Source organism: Bombus terrestris, chromosome 10 (assembly GCF_910591885.1).
Source record: "Bombus terrestris chromosome 10, iyBomTerr1.2, whole genome shotgun sequence".
In the NCBI taxonomy this organism is placed as follows: domain Eukaryota; kingdom Metazoa; phylum Arthropoda; class Insecta; order Hymenoptera; family Apidae; genus Bombus; species Bombus terrestris.
Genome location: NC_063278.1, coordinates 4,640,337 through 4,659,888, shown reverse-complemented (window position 1 = coordinate 4,659,888; position 19,552 = coordinate 4,640,337). Strand labels below are relative to the sequence as shown.

The following is a 19,552-nucleotide window of genomic DNA, read 5'->3' as shown; positions in this document are numbered from 1 at the left end:
GATACAAATGGGTTAAGAACGGAACTAATTCCTTGACAAAATGATAAAATCGGCTATCCGACAGTTATCCGGCCGATAACACGCGACGATCGATGGCTCGGTAACTCGAATCTGTACAAGTCGAAGATCCCGTGCCACTGTGCAGCGAGAACGTTCTATCGGTCGAAAGAAAACTCCGACTATTTGCCACGCGTCCAGATGCATTTTATTTGACGCTCGTAGCTCGAGCTTAGAGTAGCCAGACTTTTACAACAAGTCCAAGTTCACCTTTATAAGTGGAACTTCTATCGTTGCTGCTTCTGCAACACGAAGCGTGTGTCTGTGTGCAACGATAGGATCTAAAACAGTTTCGAATCACTTCGAATCTGTATCAGTGCAGATGATGACAATTTCGAATCACTTGCAACAGGATTCGAAGCTTACCACTCTTGAGAGTCTTGACTCAGTTTTGAATCTTAATAAGCCTGGAATCTTCCAAGTGTCTCGATTCTCGCTCATCTTGGAAGCCTTGAAAGTTTAGTCTTCTCGGAAGCCCGGATCGTGCCTTGTCGTCAAAATGACGGTCGACGAATTCATCGAGCCGCTCCTTCGTCTTTGTTTATGCCTCAATAAGATAAGCCGCATAGAGCCATAGTCTTTAGAGCTCGCACCATGGCCTAAGCATCGCTTCCACTCTCAAACTGTCGAGCTCGAAGAATGTCGAATATCCCGCATCAACGCTTCCAAGATGATCAATCCTTGAGAGACATGAAATACCCGACGAATCTATTAAGAATCAACAGCGATCAAGACTCTCAAGAGTCTTAAAATTCGAATCAGATTCAACGCGATTCGAATTTGCCATATATGTATATTCATTCGAAGCGATTCGAAAGTGTTTCAGATTCCATCGATGGCTATGTGTCGCGAGGCGTCAGAAACCAATCAGTGCACGTATCGTCTGTCTTTAAACCGTTAAGATTATCCCAAATCACGTAAGACGCAAGAATGAACGTAAGACGATAAAATCCGTGTTCCTACTTTGTCGTGTTTCGACCACGCGCACATCCATGGAAGCTGATCCTTTTTCCTGAGTCGAACGCGTAATTGGCATCGCTTTGCTCGCATCTTTAACGTTTACGTTTCATAAAACGAGTTCTACGAAGAAGCTTGGGATACCAACATCTGAAAAGCTGAACCTTCGTACAAGTTTCGTTTGTTAAACTTGGTAAACTCGTTTGGTAAACTCTTTTACTCGGAAATTTCGATAGGTCTGAACCTAATAACTCGAAGATTTTCGCTCTTCTCTCGAGCTTGGAGTTACCGATGCTCGACAGTATCGTGATGATTCGTGCGACTATAAACACACGAATTAGAAAAGATACGTACGACGAACTTTGTTTCAGGGCACGCTGAATTTCCCGCATTCTTTTCGTACCATATGGTAGTTTTTGACAGGCAAAATCCAAAGGTACTAGGTTTTAAGACGCGGTATAATATTACCGTAATATATAAACTGTAGAAATATATAGAAAATGTATATAGTATGCAAACTACCATACAACGTCTCAGTCTTATTTTCGCTGATGCATCACACCGAATAATGTTTCTATGGAACATTGTGACATCCTGTGCACGGGTTTTCCTGTAAGTACAGACACACGTGTAAGACACGTTTACAACAGCTTGACGAAACGAAATTACGAGGCTGGAGACGCATCTTCTGTGTGGCTCTCGTGCTTGAAAATATCCGCAACGCTCAAGTACCTTCCACGACGCCATCGAGGCCAAACGAGCACCCTCGTTCCCGAATATCCGACGTTTTTCGCCTCTTCTCGTCCCCCAGCGCCAGTTTCATCCACGGGATACTACGGACGAACTATAGTTTTGCGGATACGATAAAGATTCCGTGCGTTGAGTGGTTGGCTTTGGTGCTCGGAGATAGGTGCAAAAGGGCGTGCCAAGAAATGTTACGCGTTTTATGACGTTGAGTCATCGAGATGGAAAAAGTAATGGACGTATATAGGACAACGTTACGCGGGCACGTTTTCACAGATATTGCTGGACGTCGTGATCTATTCCTCGATCGACATCACAGTGGTGTTAACGCAACGTGATCGTAACGCGTCATATCGCGCAAGGTTTTGTATGTTTAGTTAATCCGGGAATTTTCGCAGCTTGAAAATACAGTCCGTGTAAAATGTATATTCGCACGGTACTCAAATTACAAAATCGCAAAATTATCAAAAAGCAGGAAATATATACATATTCTTACGAATCTGCAAAATAATTTTCAAGGAAAACAGTGAAAAGAAAAGACGAAGAGTGCGATAGCTATTCCTATTGTGAAAATGTTGATAAACATCCAGCGAAAAAAAATAAAAATATGTGCGTAATAAATACTCGTATCTTTTCATAGGTCAAAACGTATACAGTACACGAAACGAAAAAAGGTCGACCTTCATTAAAGAAAGCAATAACATCCCGTAAATCTCTAAGGAAACAGTGTCAAACATCGTCGGTCGGCTTTTTCTTCTATCGATCAGGATTTTCCAAGTTCCAGTAACAGGATCCAATTAAATGACGCGTCTTATGCTACCGACGAGTAATCTTCCGCGAATTACACGAAGAAATACCGAGGGAATTCTACTTGCAGAAAATAAGAAGTGGAATTAAGAAAAAAAGAAAAGAAACCTAGCAACCAGGTGAAAACGAGCAGAAAGTTGTAACGACCTCGCGTGATAGAGGAAGAAAGAGAGAAGATAAATCAATAAACGAATGAAACCGTACATGAGAACCGTCCAGGAAGAGCGTGCGGCTAAGTCCTGGCGAAAGAAACCGGAAGAGAGGAGAAGAAGGGCCGGCAAACAAGCGTATTTGAAAAAATAGAACCACAGCCACTGTTTCAAAAGGATTGCTCCCCGTGGCGAAATAGTTCTTGCAGTCATTGTTCTTTTCCTCGAAAGAACAGACTCTTTTCAAAGGAAAACGTCCCTTTCACACGTAAACGAAACGCCTCTAGCGTGTAATCAAAATGTCTCTTGCATCGTTTTTCCGCGAGAAAAGAAAAGAAAAAAGATATAAGGTAGTGGAAAATTGGCTGTATCGCTTCTTCGTTAATTTTTGGATTTTTGGAAATATAGTAGAAAATTTCTCGAAACGAATGCTGGTCATTTTATTGAATTATGTATGATCCATTTTGTTCCAATAGAGCAACTAAATAAAATAATATAAAAGGGAAAATGTCGTGCATCTACTGTTTCCTTATAAAATGAAAGAAACTTTTGGCACAACCTAATAGAAAGTTTCTGTTTATAATACCAAAATACATATGTTTCTCGTATCTATCACAATGATTAACAAAGATTAACCGAATAACAAAATTTCATCTTCCGTGTTACCAGAAATCAAAAATTTGTCATTTATGACATACCAAAATACGAGTGTTGAAATAAGTGTCTGAATAAATAATAAAAATCATCCAGGTAACAAAAGTTTTTGGATGAAACGATCGTCGAATATCTTTCACTATCCATCGTTCAAAAGAATGTGATTTGTTATTTATCAAAGAATGTGTCAACCTAATTCTGCGATAGATGCGAAGATCGAATTTGTTTCGATATAATCTCATGGATTTCCATAGTAGTTACGATGTTCGCGTACCATGGATGTTCCAGCAACGATGTTATCTGCCTACGTCGATAAGACTGTACGATCTAATTATCTGACAAATGGCGCCGGTACGCGCATGTATCGCAGTTTCTTCTTATCTGCATCGATGCTGTAGCTGTCGCCTACAAACCCATAATAATCGCCAGTACGATGAATTTTATTTCTTGGTGCGCGATCTAACGTTCTTTGAGCTTTCGGTTTTACATGCAGCTATAATTTCTCTACTTTACGCCAGTTCTTCTTATCTTCTTGTTTTGTAAAGCAAAATTAATAATTTTCAGGCTTCACAATTCTCAACTTATCCCATCTCGTCAAAGTATCGCGCTCATCTACCAAACGTGCACGATAAGACGAGACACTAAGAATATATTGAAGGATTTTCAGCTTGAAAAAAATCTTTCAAACTGTGCGATAGGTTGATATAAACGAACGTAAAATGCGAATTTTATACTTCTTTTTCCTTTCGACGAAAACGTCGTATATGCAAAGAAGTTCGGTTTCAGACAAATTATTACGACAGTAGCAAGTTTCTTTTTAAAGCAACTAAGCTAGAAAATTTTCTAAACGCACTCGCCGCATCTCTCGTACAAATAGTAGCGAATTTCTTTGCTCTAATCGACGAGGTGCCTCAATTATTAACACAGTATAGATAAAGCAGCATCTTATCGTTCCTTAAACAAAAAGGAAACTCCTAACACACCGTAACAATAATTCAAAAGCAGATTGCATACTGCTCGATAATTGCCTAGCACGATGCAGTATCAAGCAGACTCTGATAAGTTTGAATTATGTACGTCGCGGACAAACTAAAATGCGGAATAAATTAGGAACTTCGATCCTATTATTGTATCTTTTTAATCCAGAAATTTTCCATAAACGTGTAAATAACCAGAATCTGGTTTATGGAAAATTTTTAGATGGATATATATATATATCCAGCAATCCGGAATCCATATATTATAGTATATATATTATAGTTTATATATATATTATATATATTATAGTATATTATAGAATATATATCTATATATATATTCTCATATAAAATTGATCATTGCTGGATTCCGGTTATTTACACGTTTATGGAAAATTTCTGGATGGATATATATATATACATATATACATATTGGCGTTGAATCCGCATCATAAGACGAACAATAATCGTTAAATTATTCAACGATTCGCGTGTATCCATCATTCTCAACCACTATTATTCGCTGTTCCATCGCATAAACTTCCGAATTTCATGTATTTGCGTTGAACGGATAAGGAGGAGCAAGTTTTTCAGCGCGATTACTCGAAAGATAAGAACTTTCGTATGTATCTCATTGGAATTTCATGAGACAGTTACTATCTTATCGTGGAGGAACTCGACCAACCGACGTGAATTCGATGGATCACGAAACTTCGACAAAAGATTAAGAAAGAAAAAGATGCTCGCCGAGGGAAAGTCAGAATTATGCGGAAAAATTTGAAGGACTCAGACAAGAACGACCCTCGTCTATATTTTTCCTTCTCTCGGGAGAGCAAGAGGAATATTGCAGCGTCTTTGCTACCTCTACCGAGTGTCTTTCCATTCTCTTAAACGAAATATTTATCATATTACACGTCGAAATTCCCGCTCTATTGTGTTCGCGTTTTGGTCTCCAAATTTTTATTCCGAATTGTTCTATAGTATAAATAGTATTTTGCAACAATCTTTAGAACAATTACAACTATTCGAAATAACTTTTAAAAGTCCGAGTTTCGAAGAACGAGAGGCCGGTCGAAGATTCAGTTTTCTGGGTTTGTTCCAACAACCTCGCCACGTTTAATAGTTGTTTCTTCGAAACGACGTATTACAACTTGGAACAACAACGAAAAGATTCGAGATTTATGAAATATGCGGTTAACTTCATACAGAGTTCACATCTTTTGGCAGATAGAGTCCGATACTTTGGTAAATGCAAACCGAAACGAGAAATATACCCGCGTTATTTCGAGTTTCACTTAAATTCGACGTTTTTCATTACGAGCCAGACAATTTTGAAAAAATATTTCTCATGAAATCACTCACCGTTCGATCTTGTCCATCGTGGTGGGATGCTGCAAGATGGTTTGCTGTCCGGACATCTCGACGACGCATTGTGTACCGAGTTCCAGCTCTGGAAAAATGGAACAACCAGTTAATTCGAAGTGAGCAGAAATTGCGAGCGTCATTTGAATTTCAAACAAGTAGCACGTGATAAGAGAAAAGGTGATCGGCGGTGAAAGAAAATTTAGGAAACTCTGTTTCGAGAAGTGAAACGAGGAGTCAATAGACAAATTTAAATATCGTCAATCGTTGCGCGATTGTATAATGACTGAATGACAGTATTTGAATTACGAACATGGTTTGCTATATTTATAATATATAATTATAATATATAATTATTCTTGAAAATAAAAGTATATGTATATACACGGTTTTATATAAGTAATAATATATAATAAACAAATAGTGCACGTTACATATTTAGTTTTGGTAGTGCAATTAATTAAAATAAAAATACGCAACGTGTTAAATTTTGGGCAAAGTTCTAATTAAATTCACGTCTACGTAGACACGCTGTAGATTGAAACGATTCAGTCTACTCGAATAATGGAAATTCATTATCGACTTTCTCTTCTATTAATAACTTGCCATCCGAACAATAGGCGTTAATATGTTCATAGAATGTAATCAGAGGATGTTCGATCGATTTATCCAAAACGTTTCGTAACTATCGTGATAACACGGTGATCATGTATAATTAATCGTTATACGAGAACATTTCATTATGGAAGATATATCGTATTCTATAATATCACAAATTAATCGAATAAGAAATGCTTCTGATTGGAGTAAATAACGATTTAATCGGATTAATGATCTTCGTGATAGATAAAAGATCGTGGAGAAATTCCTTGAAGAATAAATGAATCGATTAATTTAGCATCACATACACAGATATATTTAACAATTGGTAAATTAATAAAAGTCTGTTTCCTATCGTTGTTGCGCCGTCCTTTCAAGCCTATATTTTCTATCTAACGAACATTAATAACGTTGCACGAGGCGTGTTTATGACGTTCCTGATGCATAATTAAATATCCACAGCATGCTCAAGGGGATTTATATAATTAGAAACCTCCGACAAGTTGAACAGAGCCTAAACATTATTCAACATACAAGTTGCGATTGGCTATGAAATTTAGTGGTGCCATTATGAGATCTCGAAAAATGGTAGATACTTTTCAAAAGTACCACGTGTCTAGAATTCCAATTGACTTCGATGCTGAGTCAAAAATTATACGCTGCATTCACAATTCCATAAAACATACGAAATTTGTAGTTTCTACGATTGATAAAAATTTGTCGTAGAAACGGAATAAATTTCACGGTCAAAGTAAAATAAAAAGGCAATAACCATAAAACGTCCGAGCTACGATAACCAAGTCGTGGAAATTTTTCGAAATTTAAATAACATTGTTCAAACTTTATACGCGATACTTTGCAGGACCACAACATTCGCATAATCTATTCCTCTAAAGCGGAGATTGTTGTTTGAAGTTGTTCCATACACGCGTGGCGAAGTACGAGAGAGTATGGAAATAAGGAGAAACAGATCGTATGTAGTCAGACGCGCAGTGAACGCAAAAACTACTTTCACACGATGATACGTATTCTTCGATTGATTTATTTCTTTTAGTTGGATATCGTCTCTGCTTTTCGCGGTATACGCGTTTTCTCGTTATATTAAACGCCTTTTAGCCGTGTTACTTGTGCTATGTGCACAAAAAAGCGCGTAAACCTGTTTCAATTCCTCGCGCGATTGCCTCAATTATTTCTTCCACGGATACTTTTCCGATCTTTGCGAAATGCAGTAGCATACACCTACGTTAAATATCTTGCAGCTTCTCTATAACTAATAATTCATTGTTCATACTGGTTTCCAGATCTTACCGATTACAGCGCTAACGAAATTCCAAAATAAGTTCCTCATAAGACATAATATATTCGTAAAAGGTTTCTGTAAGTAATCCAATACTTTCGTGAGCTACTGTATATAAATACCAAACGCAAATACCAAGTTTCTAAATTACAAATATCCACTGTAAGTTAAATTCGATAATAACAAAAAGCTGCATCTTAATCCTTCGCCTCGAGGCTGATGCTATACCTGTTTATATATGTATATACATATATACAGCATGAGTCAGAATATGTGGGAAGTATGGCAGGAGCTGATTCAGCGCACCAAAGCAAGAAGAAAAGTTCGTACAAACATATACCCGATATGAGTTTTCGAGTAATGGCCTGTTTTTGTGTTGTAATAGTTGCTTGTCTATCTTCAAAGAAATTGCTCCAAGTGATCCAGCCGCAACAGAAGCGCGAATGTATCGCGTCGTGGAACTTGTTCGAACAGCTTACGCGAATTTCCTCGCAGCTTTGGTCTTTCACGAACAGCTTCAACGCGGTCAACTGGCTTTTTACGAGCGATAGATTTTAAATAAACCATCCTAATTGATAATCGAATGAGAATCTCTAGAGAGCGAAGAAATAAGATCAACATAGCCCATCCGTTCGTCAGACAATCGTTGACTGCCAACAAGGGAACGATACACGCCGATTTTGATGAAACTTCGCTTAAGTGTCCGTTATATCAGCCCGAAAAATGTAGTCGAAATTTGTTGAAACAAATCTTGTAACGTATCCTGAAGTTCATAGATCTGTGCGAAAGGTTTCTTGAAAAATCCATTTATTCGTTTAATTTTCGTAAGACGAGGATTTCTTCGACAAGTCTCTCGCACAGATTTACGAATCCCCCAAGAAACTGTATATTTCGATCGTTTTCTTTTCGTATCTTTCGCCATAGTTTTACGATTTACATAGAACGACCGGTTCGGATAAAAAGTTTCAGATAGTTGGTGCTGCCTTAAAATAAAGAACGACCATGAACGAATTACGTCTAAATTCTTAGGTAGTTCTAAGAAACGCTTGTGCAAAGTTTCATCGAAATCGACGCGTATCGGTCACCTCGACTCCCTCGCGTATAACGTATAGAGCATCGTAAAGTAAGCTGTAACTGGAAAATAAGGTCATTCCGGGCGTACCATATGTTTATAGCAACTTTTCTTCTTGTTTTAGTGCGCCGAAACAGCACCTTTGTCGTACTTGCCACGTGTTTCGACTCACTCTGTGTACGTATGTACCTACGACCAACGTGAAACAGAGCGAATAAGAAAACATGAAAGCCATACAACGCGTAATGTACAATGTGTGTTCCTGCTTGGTAGGTCGTTAGTAATGCTCGTTACATCTACAGCCGGGCGTAATCGTATCACGCGACAACGATTCGCGAGTAAACATTCGCGCTCGAGTTATTCGAACAAACTGGCTGGTCGGTTCGATCGATCGCGTCTCGGGATGCGAAACTTTCGTGGGATCTACATATTAGAGGTTTGCGGTAAAACTTTTTTTCCGAGGAAAAACCGTATTCGTGTAAGTCGTTGCGATCGCCAGGAAATCCAGCGATTTCCAAGCGACCGCCTTTATGCCCCGTAAGACCTTTTTCTTCGTTTCTTTTATCTTCTTCTACCGTTTCTCCGACTATTCCGGATGCCGCGGATGTTCGGCTTCTCGATTTTTATGTATCAGATTGTGCCAAAAGTTTCTTTTCCTTTTATAGATGTATTTTTTGCTTTATATTATTTTATTGAACGATTCATTTTGTTTTATTGGAAAATGTGCATCTGGTGTTTCCTTCCAAAAACGAAAGAAACTTTTGGCACAATATCATAAATAATTCCGCGAAGATGAAATTTCTCGAGGTCCTCGAACCTTGCGACAGTCGAGATTCGATAATTGTTAAAGTTTATCGACGAGCGTGGAAAACTTGAAACCTTAGCACGAAATTTGTGCATCGCTTTATAGACTCCTAGGTTCATAGGTTTCTATAATCAGGTTTCTGTGCCACGCTTGTGTTTTCCACTCTCTTCCATCGTTTAATATTTCAAACATTAACTAAGTCAAATACGTACATTATTCATCGCTATCGATTATAGACAGCCACTGGGAATGATCTACGTACTATGTATGCGACAGTTGAATCTCAAAGACGTGCACAGTCTCGTAAAAGTTTCAAAAGTATACGTACCATATGTGCTATAAGCGAAAGAACTATCTCCTCAAATTAAATTTCCTAATGGAAGTGTTGAAATTTTGTAAATCTTATTTAAAAAAAATTCTATCTTCGTTGCCTGTCCATCCATTTTATCAATTACTTCGTATAAAGCGTGTAAAAATATGTAGCAAGTTGATCCTCTGGATTAAACGCAAATCAAAAATTAAATCAATAGACCGTAAGAAAAAGGAAAAGAAATACAATTCGAACGAGTAGACCTTACAGCCACGTAAACCAAGAGGAACCCCTACGAAGGAAGAACAGAAACTAGAAAAAAAGGAAAGAAAGAAAAGGGACGAAACTGAAGAGAATGTAGCGACAGACGGGTCTCGGATGATCGATACGATTACTCAAAGCGACAGAAGAGAAAAGCAGAGAAGCGTAAAAGCCAGAAGGGGAACGATGCATGAGGAAGCCATGCATGAGACAACGTCTTATGACAGCCACGAGTCATAACGCTCGTAACATTCAACTGCACGCGCATACGTAATCGCGTAAGGCGGCAAATCCATACTAAACGACCCACCATTCTTCTCTCGCTTTACCGTTGGCGTTATTCAAACGCGTCCCGGCGACTAGAACCGCCGCGATCGGATCGATACACCGTGTACCGTGTGTTCATTCATGACTCGATGCGTTCAATACCACGGGATATCGTTTTTCCTCCCTTCGTTACGAGCCAGCCCTTTGCACAGGCTTTTCTCTTTCAGAACGGGCAGCGATGATGGTAAATGACGCGAACCGGGAAGGTTTTTACGGTCGTTTGAAACTTGACAAATGGAAAATTAAGTTCTTCGCCTGTGCGAGCGTCTGCGCGGCGCTCGCCAAAGCAAGTGAAATTTCAACACTTTTACGCCCACGTGTCACGGGTCACAAAGCGTTTTCAGATTTATAGACACCACTTGAACGAACGCACCGTCATTAAATGGACAATTTATTTCCTTTCGTTGATTAGCGATACGTTAATGATTCATTAAAGCGATCTGAAAATGTATTTATAGAAGTTACGAGATATTCAGTGGAAACGTGTATCGAGTAGGCAACTGGAATTGACGATGAATATACCGATATGAATAGTCATCGATAATCATCGAGTGTATCAAGCTGATTTGCCTCGATAGTGAGGAAGTTCACAAAATGTAATCCTTAGGGGAGAGTGTTTAAACGCAGACGATAAAATCTTTTCCTTTCGATCTCTTCGCTAAATCTTAACTAGATTAATTTAACTAGGGTAATTAAATAACGATTAACTAGATCAGTTGAATTGCAACTGTTTGGTTGAGCGGCAAACCCTCAGCGATGTTAACCTTCAAGGTGGACGAGATTAAAAATTTATAGTATAAACGTAAGGATATGAAACGTAAGTAAGAGAGTTTACGTGTAGGAGTCAGTCTACGGGGTGGGTTTTCGTTTCCGGTGAGGTGGAGATCTGTGTCTGTCCAACTGTCGTAGATGTCTCGTAAGGTGGTGCGTCTTGCGCGTATCTGGTCGAGGGTGCGTAACGTAACATCCCGCTGGCGACATTATTCGATAGTCCGCCGTCGAGTTCTCATCTGATGTCCGAGTTTATGACACGTCGTTTGCTATCGAGCGGATCTTATCGAGCGCCTAAGATGCTAATTTAGTCGTCGACGTAGTCCGAGTTGTAGACTGTATAATGTGCAATGTGGAAAATTCCAAATTCTGAAAAATAGCAGATGTGCTATGCGTATCGTAGAATGAGGGTAATCTTCTATCTTCGACAGTTAAAAAATTTACGTATGAGATCTTCGTGGATCGTTTGAACGACGTTACAAGGCTGATTTAACGCAAGACATGACACTATTCGCAAAAGCACAGTTACAACCTTCCACTTGTAGCGTCGCAAAAATAACGAAGAGCAGCCAGTGGTGTGAAACTAAGAGCAGCTTGGTGGCCGAATAAATAATACACCGTTCTACGCGATAAAACGTAGAAACACAAGGTAGACGTTCTAATCTATAAAAGCAAATTCGAAATTTTCCGAGTGGTGCTACTATCAGAACAAAGCAGCGATACGATAAGTATCAAGCATAATCTCTCTGAATATCGAGGTTTATTAACATAACAGAGATAATTGACCGTTTATATATGTTCACGATCTCTGGAAAATACACTTGCGCTAAATATTTTACAACTTCTTCGTATATTACATCGTCCATTTATAATCCATTTTCTTCCAATAGATAATATAGTACAACATAATATGATATTCGATAAAACAATATTAAACAAAAGATATCGCGCATCTATTATTTCCTCAGAAAACGAAAGAAGCTTTTGGGACGATCAGATATTTTCAAACTCTACCAACATAATTTTATTAATAATAAATTCATTATAGCCTCGTTACAGTATTAACGAAATTTCAAGATATTTCGTACAACTATAAAAGAATACAAGCGTTGGAATACTTTTACAAGCGAATGCTCGCGCGTTACGTTATATTGGCTTGGCAACTAATTAATTGCGGATTTTATCAATACCACTTAACGATTAAATCCGCAATCGCTTAGTTGCCAACCCAATACCTCCAACAGAACGATATTTCTAGAAACGCAAACAAGGAGATTTACGTATGCAGCCTTGACAGATAGGAACCCCTTCACCCCCATCACTCGATCATACAAATCCAAACCTTCAGATGAAAAGCTGAGGCAACTGGATCTATAATGATACTACGCCCACCACGTCCATTGACATTTCCGTCCGTATTCATTGACGCGAGGTTCACGCACGATCACGCGCGCGCGCGGTGTCGCGCGACGATTTATCGAGCGTGTCCACGCATAGCGATACCCGTCTTGGAACTTCTAATTGCCTTTGTGTCATAGGAGAAACGTGTCGTCGTGTCGATCGTGCCGATCCGGTGGAAAGAACACCGATAGACGATCGACTATTCTAATCAACGTTGAATTCGATATGCAAATTGTTAAAATAAACGGGAATACCCGGTATTGCATGGAATAAATCCATGTGTTTAATTTTTGTGCTGGGTTTTGCCAACTTTTGCCAGTCGCTAGTTTGCTGCGATTCGTTCACTTTGAGTCGGCCGTAATCTTTTCGATATTTTAATTAAACGACAGTTTCCAAAGATTTGGCAATTCTTCTCTATTTTTCTGCAAGTTCGATATTACGAAGATTTGTTACCAGGATATTTCATAATTTCAGCTTTCGCGCGCTAATGAGTTTTACTCGTATAATCGGTAAATAACAAGTAACTACAATACGTAAGGTATCTGGGGATTTTCCTGGAAATAGCGTCAACATATTCTACGAGTGGATTTAAGAAGAAATAAACGTGACGCACGTATTGCTTGGAAACGTTTCGTCGATCGAATCGTCGAATGGATTAATTCGTACTGGCGATAGGTCTAAATTAATATAATAAAACCTGATTACACTTTGAATAGAACGTAGAAAGGAGAATAGCTGAATTATGAAATGTTGAGATGGTAATTATCAGTTATTTCATCGCGTGATATATAGAAAAGAGGATATGTGCAGATATTTGAACGATGAAAACTTTGTCGAGGATTTTTCATTTAATTTTACGAGATAAAAATGAATCACAGGAAATTTTCCACGAATGTCATTCGAGTTTTTCTCTTGCTAAGAATGATCAATTATATTCTATTATATAATGTTTCATTAAGATTCGTTTCTTTGCAAGGAGAAAAAGAGAGGGCTGGGGGGGGGGAGAGAGAGGAAGAGAAGGAAACAGAATGGGGTAAAAGATTATTCTGCTTTATCTATATCAAATATTTTACTTAATCTCGACTTTATTTTATCATTGATATACTTTTCTTTCTAGGGCTTCTTGCGCAATAATTTATCAATTAATAACGTTAACGAATTCACAATTTACAAGCTGATTCTTTTTTTTTTCTTTGAGAAGGAAGATTATAAATTTCTGCTTTATTATTTGAAATTGAAAATTTTGATTTGAAAATTTGAAATCGAAAATTTTGATTTGAAAATTTTGATTCGAAAATTTGAAATTGAAAATTTTGATTCGAAAATTTGAAATTGAAAATTTTGATTCGAAAATTTGAAATTGAAAATTTTGATTCGAAAATTTGAAATTGAAAATTTTGATTTGAAAATTTGAAATTGAAAATTTTGATTTGAAAATTTGAAATTGAAAATTTTGATTTGAAAATTTGAAATTGAAAATTTTGATTTGAAAATTTGAAATTGAAAATTTTGATTTGAAAATTTGAAATTGAAAATTTTGATTTGAAAATTTTGATTTGAAAAATTTTGATTTGAAAATTTTGATTTGAAAATTTTGATTTGAAAATTTGAAATTGAAAATTTTGATTTGAAAATTTGAAATTGAAAATTTTGATTTGAAAATTTGAAATTGAAAATTTTGATTTGAAAATTTGAAATTGAAAATTTTGATTTGAAAATTTTGATTTGAAAATTTTGATTTGAAAATTTGAAATTGAAAATTTTGATTTGAAAATTTGAAATTGAAAATTTTGATTTGAAAATTTGAAATTGAAAATTTTGATTTGAAAATTTTGATTTGAAAATTTTGATTTGAAAATTTTGATTTGAAAATTTTGATTTGAAAATTTTGATTTGAAAATTTTGATTTGAAAATATTTAATGATTTGTAATTTGTCAAAATTATTAGTGGAATTTCACTTGATTTATTACCAAACCTGTTACTGCTATACTGTGTCTGTAAAATTTCATCGATCGCAAGTAGCAATATTTATTAACTCAGTAAGAATCTTTCAACTATATCTTTCCACACAGATACGATCGAATTTTCTATCGAAGGAGGGGAATTACAAATTTCATTGTCAGATGCGTTTCTTTCTCGGAACAAATCCCAGCGAAGAAAGCAAGACGATTTCGAAGAAACGAAAATTATATGAAATTAAATTAGTCAAATTGCCTGTTCCCTTTATTTTTACATCTCGTTGACCGGTTCCGGTTTAACAAAATCGCTTACGTTCTTTAACCTTGCGATCCCATTGTCGGTCGATGGAAGCAAAAAGAAAAGAAAAGAAAAGGGGAAACAAGGGAGGCAAAGAAACAAAGAATTTCAACGTTTCAGAAAACTACGAACAAAGACCAAAGAACCTTCCACGGACTCTAATTAACTGAAGGGAGAACACGTTGTTTCTCTGTCGCTCGTTTCTCCTTCAAGATCGAAGCAAGGCATCGAGGCAAAGAAGAAACTAATCGTCAAGCAACTAATGAAAATTGAACGAGGCAACGGATGGAACGTATTAATTGTCTTTTGGCGACGCGATCCGCCCCCGTTTCCCAACAAAACGTTCTTGATCTCGATTTAGGGTAATCGGAACGATCGTTGAAAATGCAATTGTATCGCTGCACCGACCGTTGGTCACGATCATCGTCGTCGAGATATTTGCATTTTAAATTCCGAATGATGGAATAATCGTTGTATAGCATCGATCGGCTAAGACAGTTTAATCGAACAAAATTGCCAGATCGATCTGTGATTAGCAGGCTGCGGATGTTTATGCAGATTCGTAGCTTGATCAACGTGATTTGAAAAGTGATATCTCGAACGTAATGCGTACTGGTAGAGATACATTGGTAGACGTGTGTGCCATAGTGAGACAAATGTCGTGTCGTCTGAAGTAGACTAAGACGCGTGATAGAGGAAATGGGGCAAAATGATATCGGCAGAGCCACCGTCCGAAGACGTACATAGTAGCATGAGTCACGTAATTTTACTTTATGCTCTTGTTTAAATAGTTCAGTCACCTTGAGCGATGAGATTCGATTTTGAAAGCCACTCTTATAAAAAAAAAGAAAAAATGAAAAGGAGAAAAATCACCTACAGAAGTAGAAACATATCTTGCGATATTTCTTAAATATTGCTGTTTTCACTATAATGATTAGCATTACGCTAAATGATTAGAAAAAATAATTGATCAATGCCTAACTATATTATGATAATTAACGATGAAACCTGATTTTTCCCTTTTATCTTGTACTTTACATGTAAGAATTAAAACAAACTTTGCCGCTGATCTTTACTTAAACGCTATTATTATATACTTGCTCATACTCGGAATGTTTATGTTGTCGGTATAGTTGTGGCAGGATAATATTCCTGGTATAATATTCGTGAGATGAAAACGGTAGGAAAATTCTACCACCATCCTCGAAAGAGTTAAGAGTCAACATTCTTGGGAAACAGTGGGAACAAAGTGAGAGAAAAATGTTCTTTATTGGTCGGCAAAGAGTGACCTTCCACCTGATCGAACGTCTCGAGATTTTCCTCGCGCCGTGGAAATCTGGTCTCAAGCGGACCACGAGAGCATCTTGAACAAACATTATTTTTATTTTCTCTGAATTCAGCTGCTGAGTCAGGTAGACAGGTGTTCGAAGCTGGTCTCTTGGCATACGTTGGAAATTGCTCTCGACATTCGACGCTAAAAGTTCGGAAAAGAACGTTCAAGGAGAAACTTCGAAAACATTTTGAAACTTTCTAAACGTAAATATTAATCACGGAGCGAAGAAAATGGCAAAAGGTTAATCTATATTATATTCAAGGATATTAGTGTATTTTGAAATGTACTTTAACATCTGCTTGAGTCATAAACAGTAAAAACCTGTACGACGATATTCCTTTTTAATTAATTCATCCGCTGCAGAGAATCCCCAACAAAAACCTCCGCATCAATTTCTCCTCTATGCTAATGCATTTTAAAATTTAAACAAACACGCATAAATGAATAATAAGAGGGAAGAAGACGCGACTAATTCGACGCTCGAATTTCATATATTCAAATGAAGGCCTCCTATTGTAATATCAATTTTATCGCTTTTCGTCCTAATTTTCCATCGTATAATACGTAACTGCGATAATAAAGGATAAAGTCAACGTAGATCCTTTCGTTCGTAATTTTATAATTAGATTACGCACACTGCGATAAATAGACAGTGTTAGTAGGTGTATGTATTAGTACGTGTCTGAACGATACTGTCGTAACATACTCTCGAAACGTAAATGTATTAGGTTGCCCGAAAAGTAACTTTCTTTTACAGACACGTCTTTTACAACGACGCATCTTCGTACAAACACGAAACCTAATTTGTCGAACGTTGTGATCTTTATTTTGATAGAACAAAATGGATCGTACGTGATTCGATAAAATAATATAAAAGGAAAAATGTCGTGCATCCATTATTTCCTTATAAAACGAAAGAAACTTTCCGGACGACCTAATATAAGGGTAAAATGAACTCGCTAGTTGCAAAGGGCACGTGCACGCGCGTTACGATGAAATTGCAGCTTTTCTTTTGAAAAAAACACGCTTGCCCCTCGTTTAAACAGCGTTGCTAGCTGTGTGTGCAAGTTGTACACATAGAAGCGAAACTGATGGTGTATATCGTGTACATTGGAAACAGAGTTCGTTGTTTCGAAGTTTATTATTCAAAATAGGAACTTATTTAAAGAAACTAGAAGTTTTACTTTCTGGTTAACACTAGAACTACCGATAGTTAACACGAAGCTATTTCTATCAAAATTATTCAAAATGACTGGTCTTTAAAAAATACGTAATAATAGAATATTTTTATATTTATCGATTTATTACTTTCTTTAGAAGAAGCAATTCCATGTTATGTGGTACGTTTTTGTTTTTATTAATCCATCTGGAATCATGATCCCTAAACGAGATGGTAACAAATTTATAAAATTGTAGAACCAGCCATTTTGACTGGTATTGGTATAAGTAGCCTTGATACAAAATTATTTTAAGTTTGAATAGATAAAAAACAAAATAAAATTCATTATATTATTCCTTTAGTCATCGTTGCGCAAGTCATTACATCATTGCGGAAAAATATATAACATGAAGTAGGAATTTTAAAATAAAATTGTAAAACCAGTCAATTTGATTGGTTCCAGTGTTAAAGTACGTACGATGGGAAATTCTGTTAACGATAATAACAAAAATTATTTTTATTTTTAATCATCCTTTCCTTGATGATAGATTTTTGATCGCTTTAAAGATGTATTATCATAGAAATTGCAGAGAAAAATTTGTTACACCAAAGATATGGTACAGCAAAGAAATATTGTTCCTTTCTCATATGAAAAGTTACCTCTATATCTCAAAGGAAGCTTTCGTAATTTTCCTGCGGATTTAGGGCAAATTTTCGAATCTCCGACTTCCTCCCCGCTTTAGAAAACCTGTTTGCGATTTATTCCTAAGTTTCTCGCGAATAAATATAAATTTCCATTAAACAATCCTAAATAGACGTTAAATAAATCTATCGCGCGTCTACAGTTGGAATTCTAATAGACTCGTTCTTTAAAAAACATGATTATAATTACACCAAATGTACATACCTTGTTTCTAATGGAATGCTCGAATGAAATAGTTGAAACTATCCTGACGAGGATATCCTGTGATGGTCTGGTGATAAGGGCAGTCTCGCAAATACAGAAAAGATTTCTTTATTAACAATACGATAATTCTACCAACACTGTGAACGTGATAATCACCGAAAGAGGCGTGTAAACTATAACAGCGGAATCCTATGGTGTTTGGACGATTAACGATTGAGAAATAACTAACAAAGGCGACGACCACGTATTTATACACTGTTCTCCTTCCACGTTTCGAACAAACAAGCAAAAAGAAGAAAAGAAAGAAAGAAAGAAGATCCCAAGGAAGAACGTTCTGTAATCGCGACGATCAATAACAACGCTACCGATTCCTTTGACCTTTTAACGTTTGTTATAATATTAAAACAAAGCTATAGCGACGTACACAAATATTCAGAATCCATAAAAATCAAAGAATCTTTCAAAGTATCTATAGTAGCTGGAGGATAATAAAGAAAAAGTCTCTTTATCTTTCCTTCCGCGATGCTGTTACAGCAGTCCAAGTTAAACATTTATCAATTAACGAGGTAGAATCGACGAGGACAAACATCGCGATGCTCTTTAATACGCAGGCGAACATTTATCATGGAAAACTCGACATGCTACAAAACCAGATGGTATCTGTTGCACGAAGCACGCCAGTCTTATTTAAGGTGCTGAGTTTCGCATCATGAGCAAACGTACAATTTCGTATACGTCTGCGAACGTTCTTTATTTGGAGAGCGTTACGACCACAAATTAAACACTGTCTATGCGATAAAACGTGCGCGTTACATTGTATTAAGCGAGACACGTTGTACATCGTTAAGAGCGTTTTATTTATTTCTCATATAATTTATTACCGATGCAATATCATTGGGAAATCATACGCAGGGGAAGCTGCAGAGGTTTCGACCTCCACCGTGCGGAAAAATTGTGAAAAGGATATTAAAAGATACTATTAGGTTGTCCGAAGAGTTTCTTTCTTTCGCAAACGTGTCTTTTACAACAGGTGCAAACGTGAAACCAAGTCTGTGAAACGTCGCGGTGTTTATCTCAACAGAATAAAATTGATCGTACGTAATTCGACAAAATAATATAAAAGGAAAAACATTTGCGTCTATTATTTCCTCATAAAACGAAAGAAACTTTGCGGACGACCTAATACAAAGAAATGAGAACTTCAGACGTTGAGATCGATGAAAGCGCGATCGTTCGTCTCGCGTAGCAATTCGATGTTTCTCGTATGAATTTCAAGACGCGCGTATCTACGATTCTGATATAACAATTTCGATTTCGAGTAAATATTAAAAAGTATTTAAAAATA

The 19,552-nt window shown here is 36.9% G+C and overlaps 1 protein-coding gene across 10 annotated transcripts in view; it reads right to left on the bottom strand.

Annotated features, from left to right (window-relative positions):
* LOC100647628 (kinesin-like protein KIF13B) overlaps window positions 1-19,552 on the bottom strand; it is a 168,957-nt gene that overhangs the window by 132,495 nt on the left and 16,910 nt on the right. For all 10 annotated transcript variants that reach the window (XM_048409262.1, XM_048409261.1, XM_048409265.1 and 7 more), the window contains exon 2: window positions 5,708-5,795. In XM_048409262.1, coding sequence (XP_048265219.1) covers window positions 5,708-5,795 — 88 coding nt within the window. The remainder of the gene's footprint in view (window positions 1-5,707; window positions 5,796-19,552) is intronic.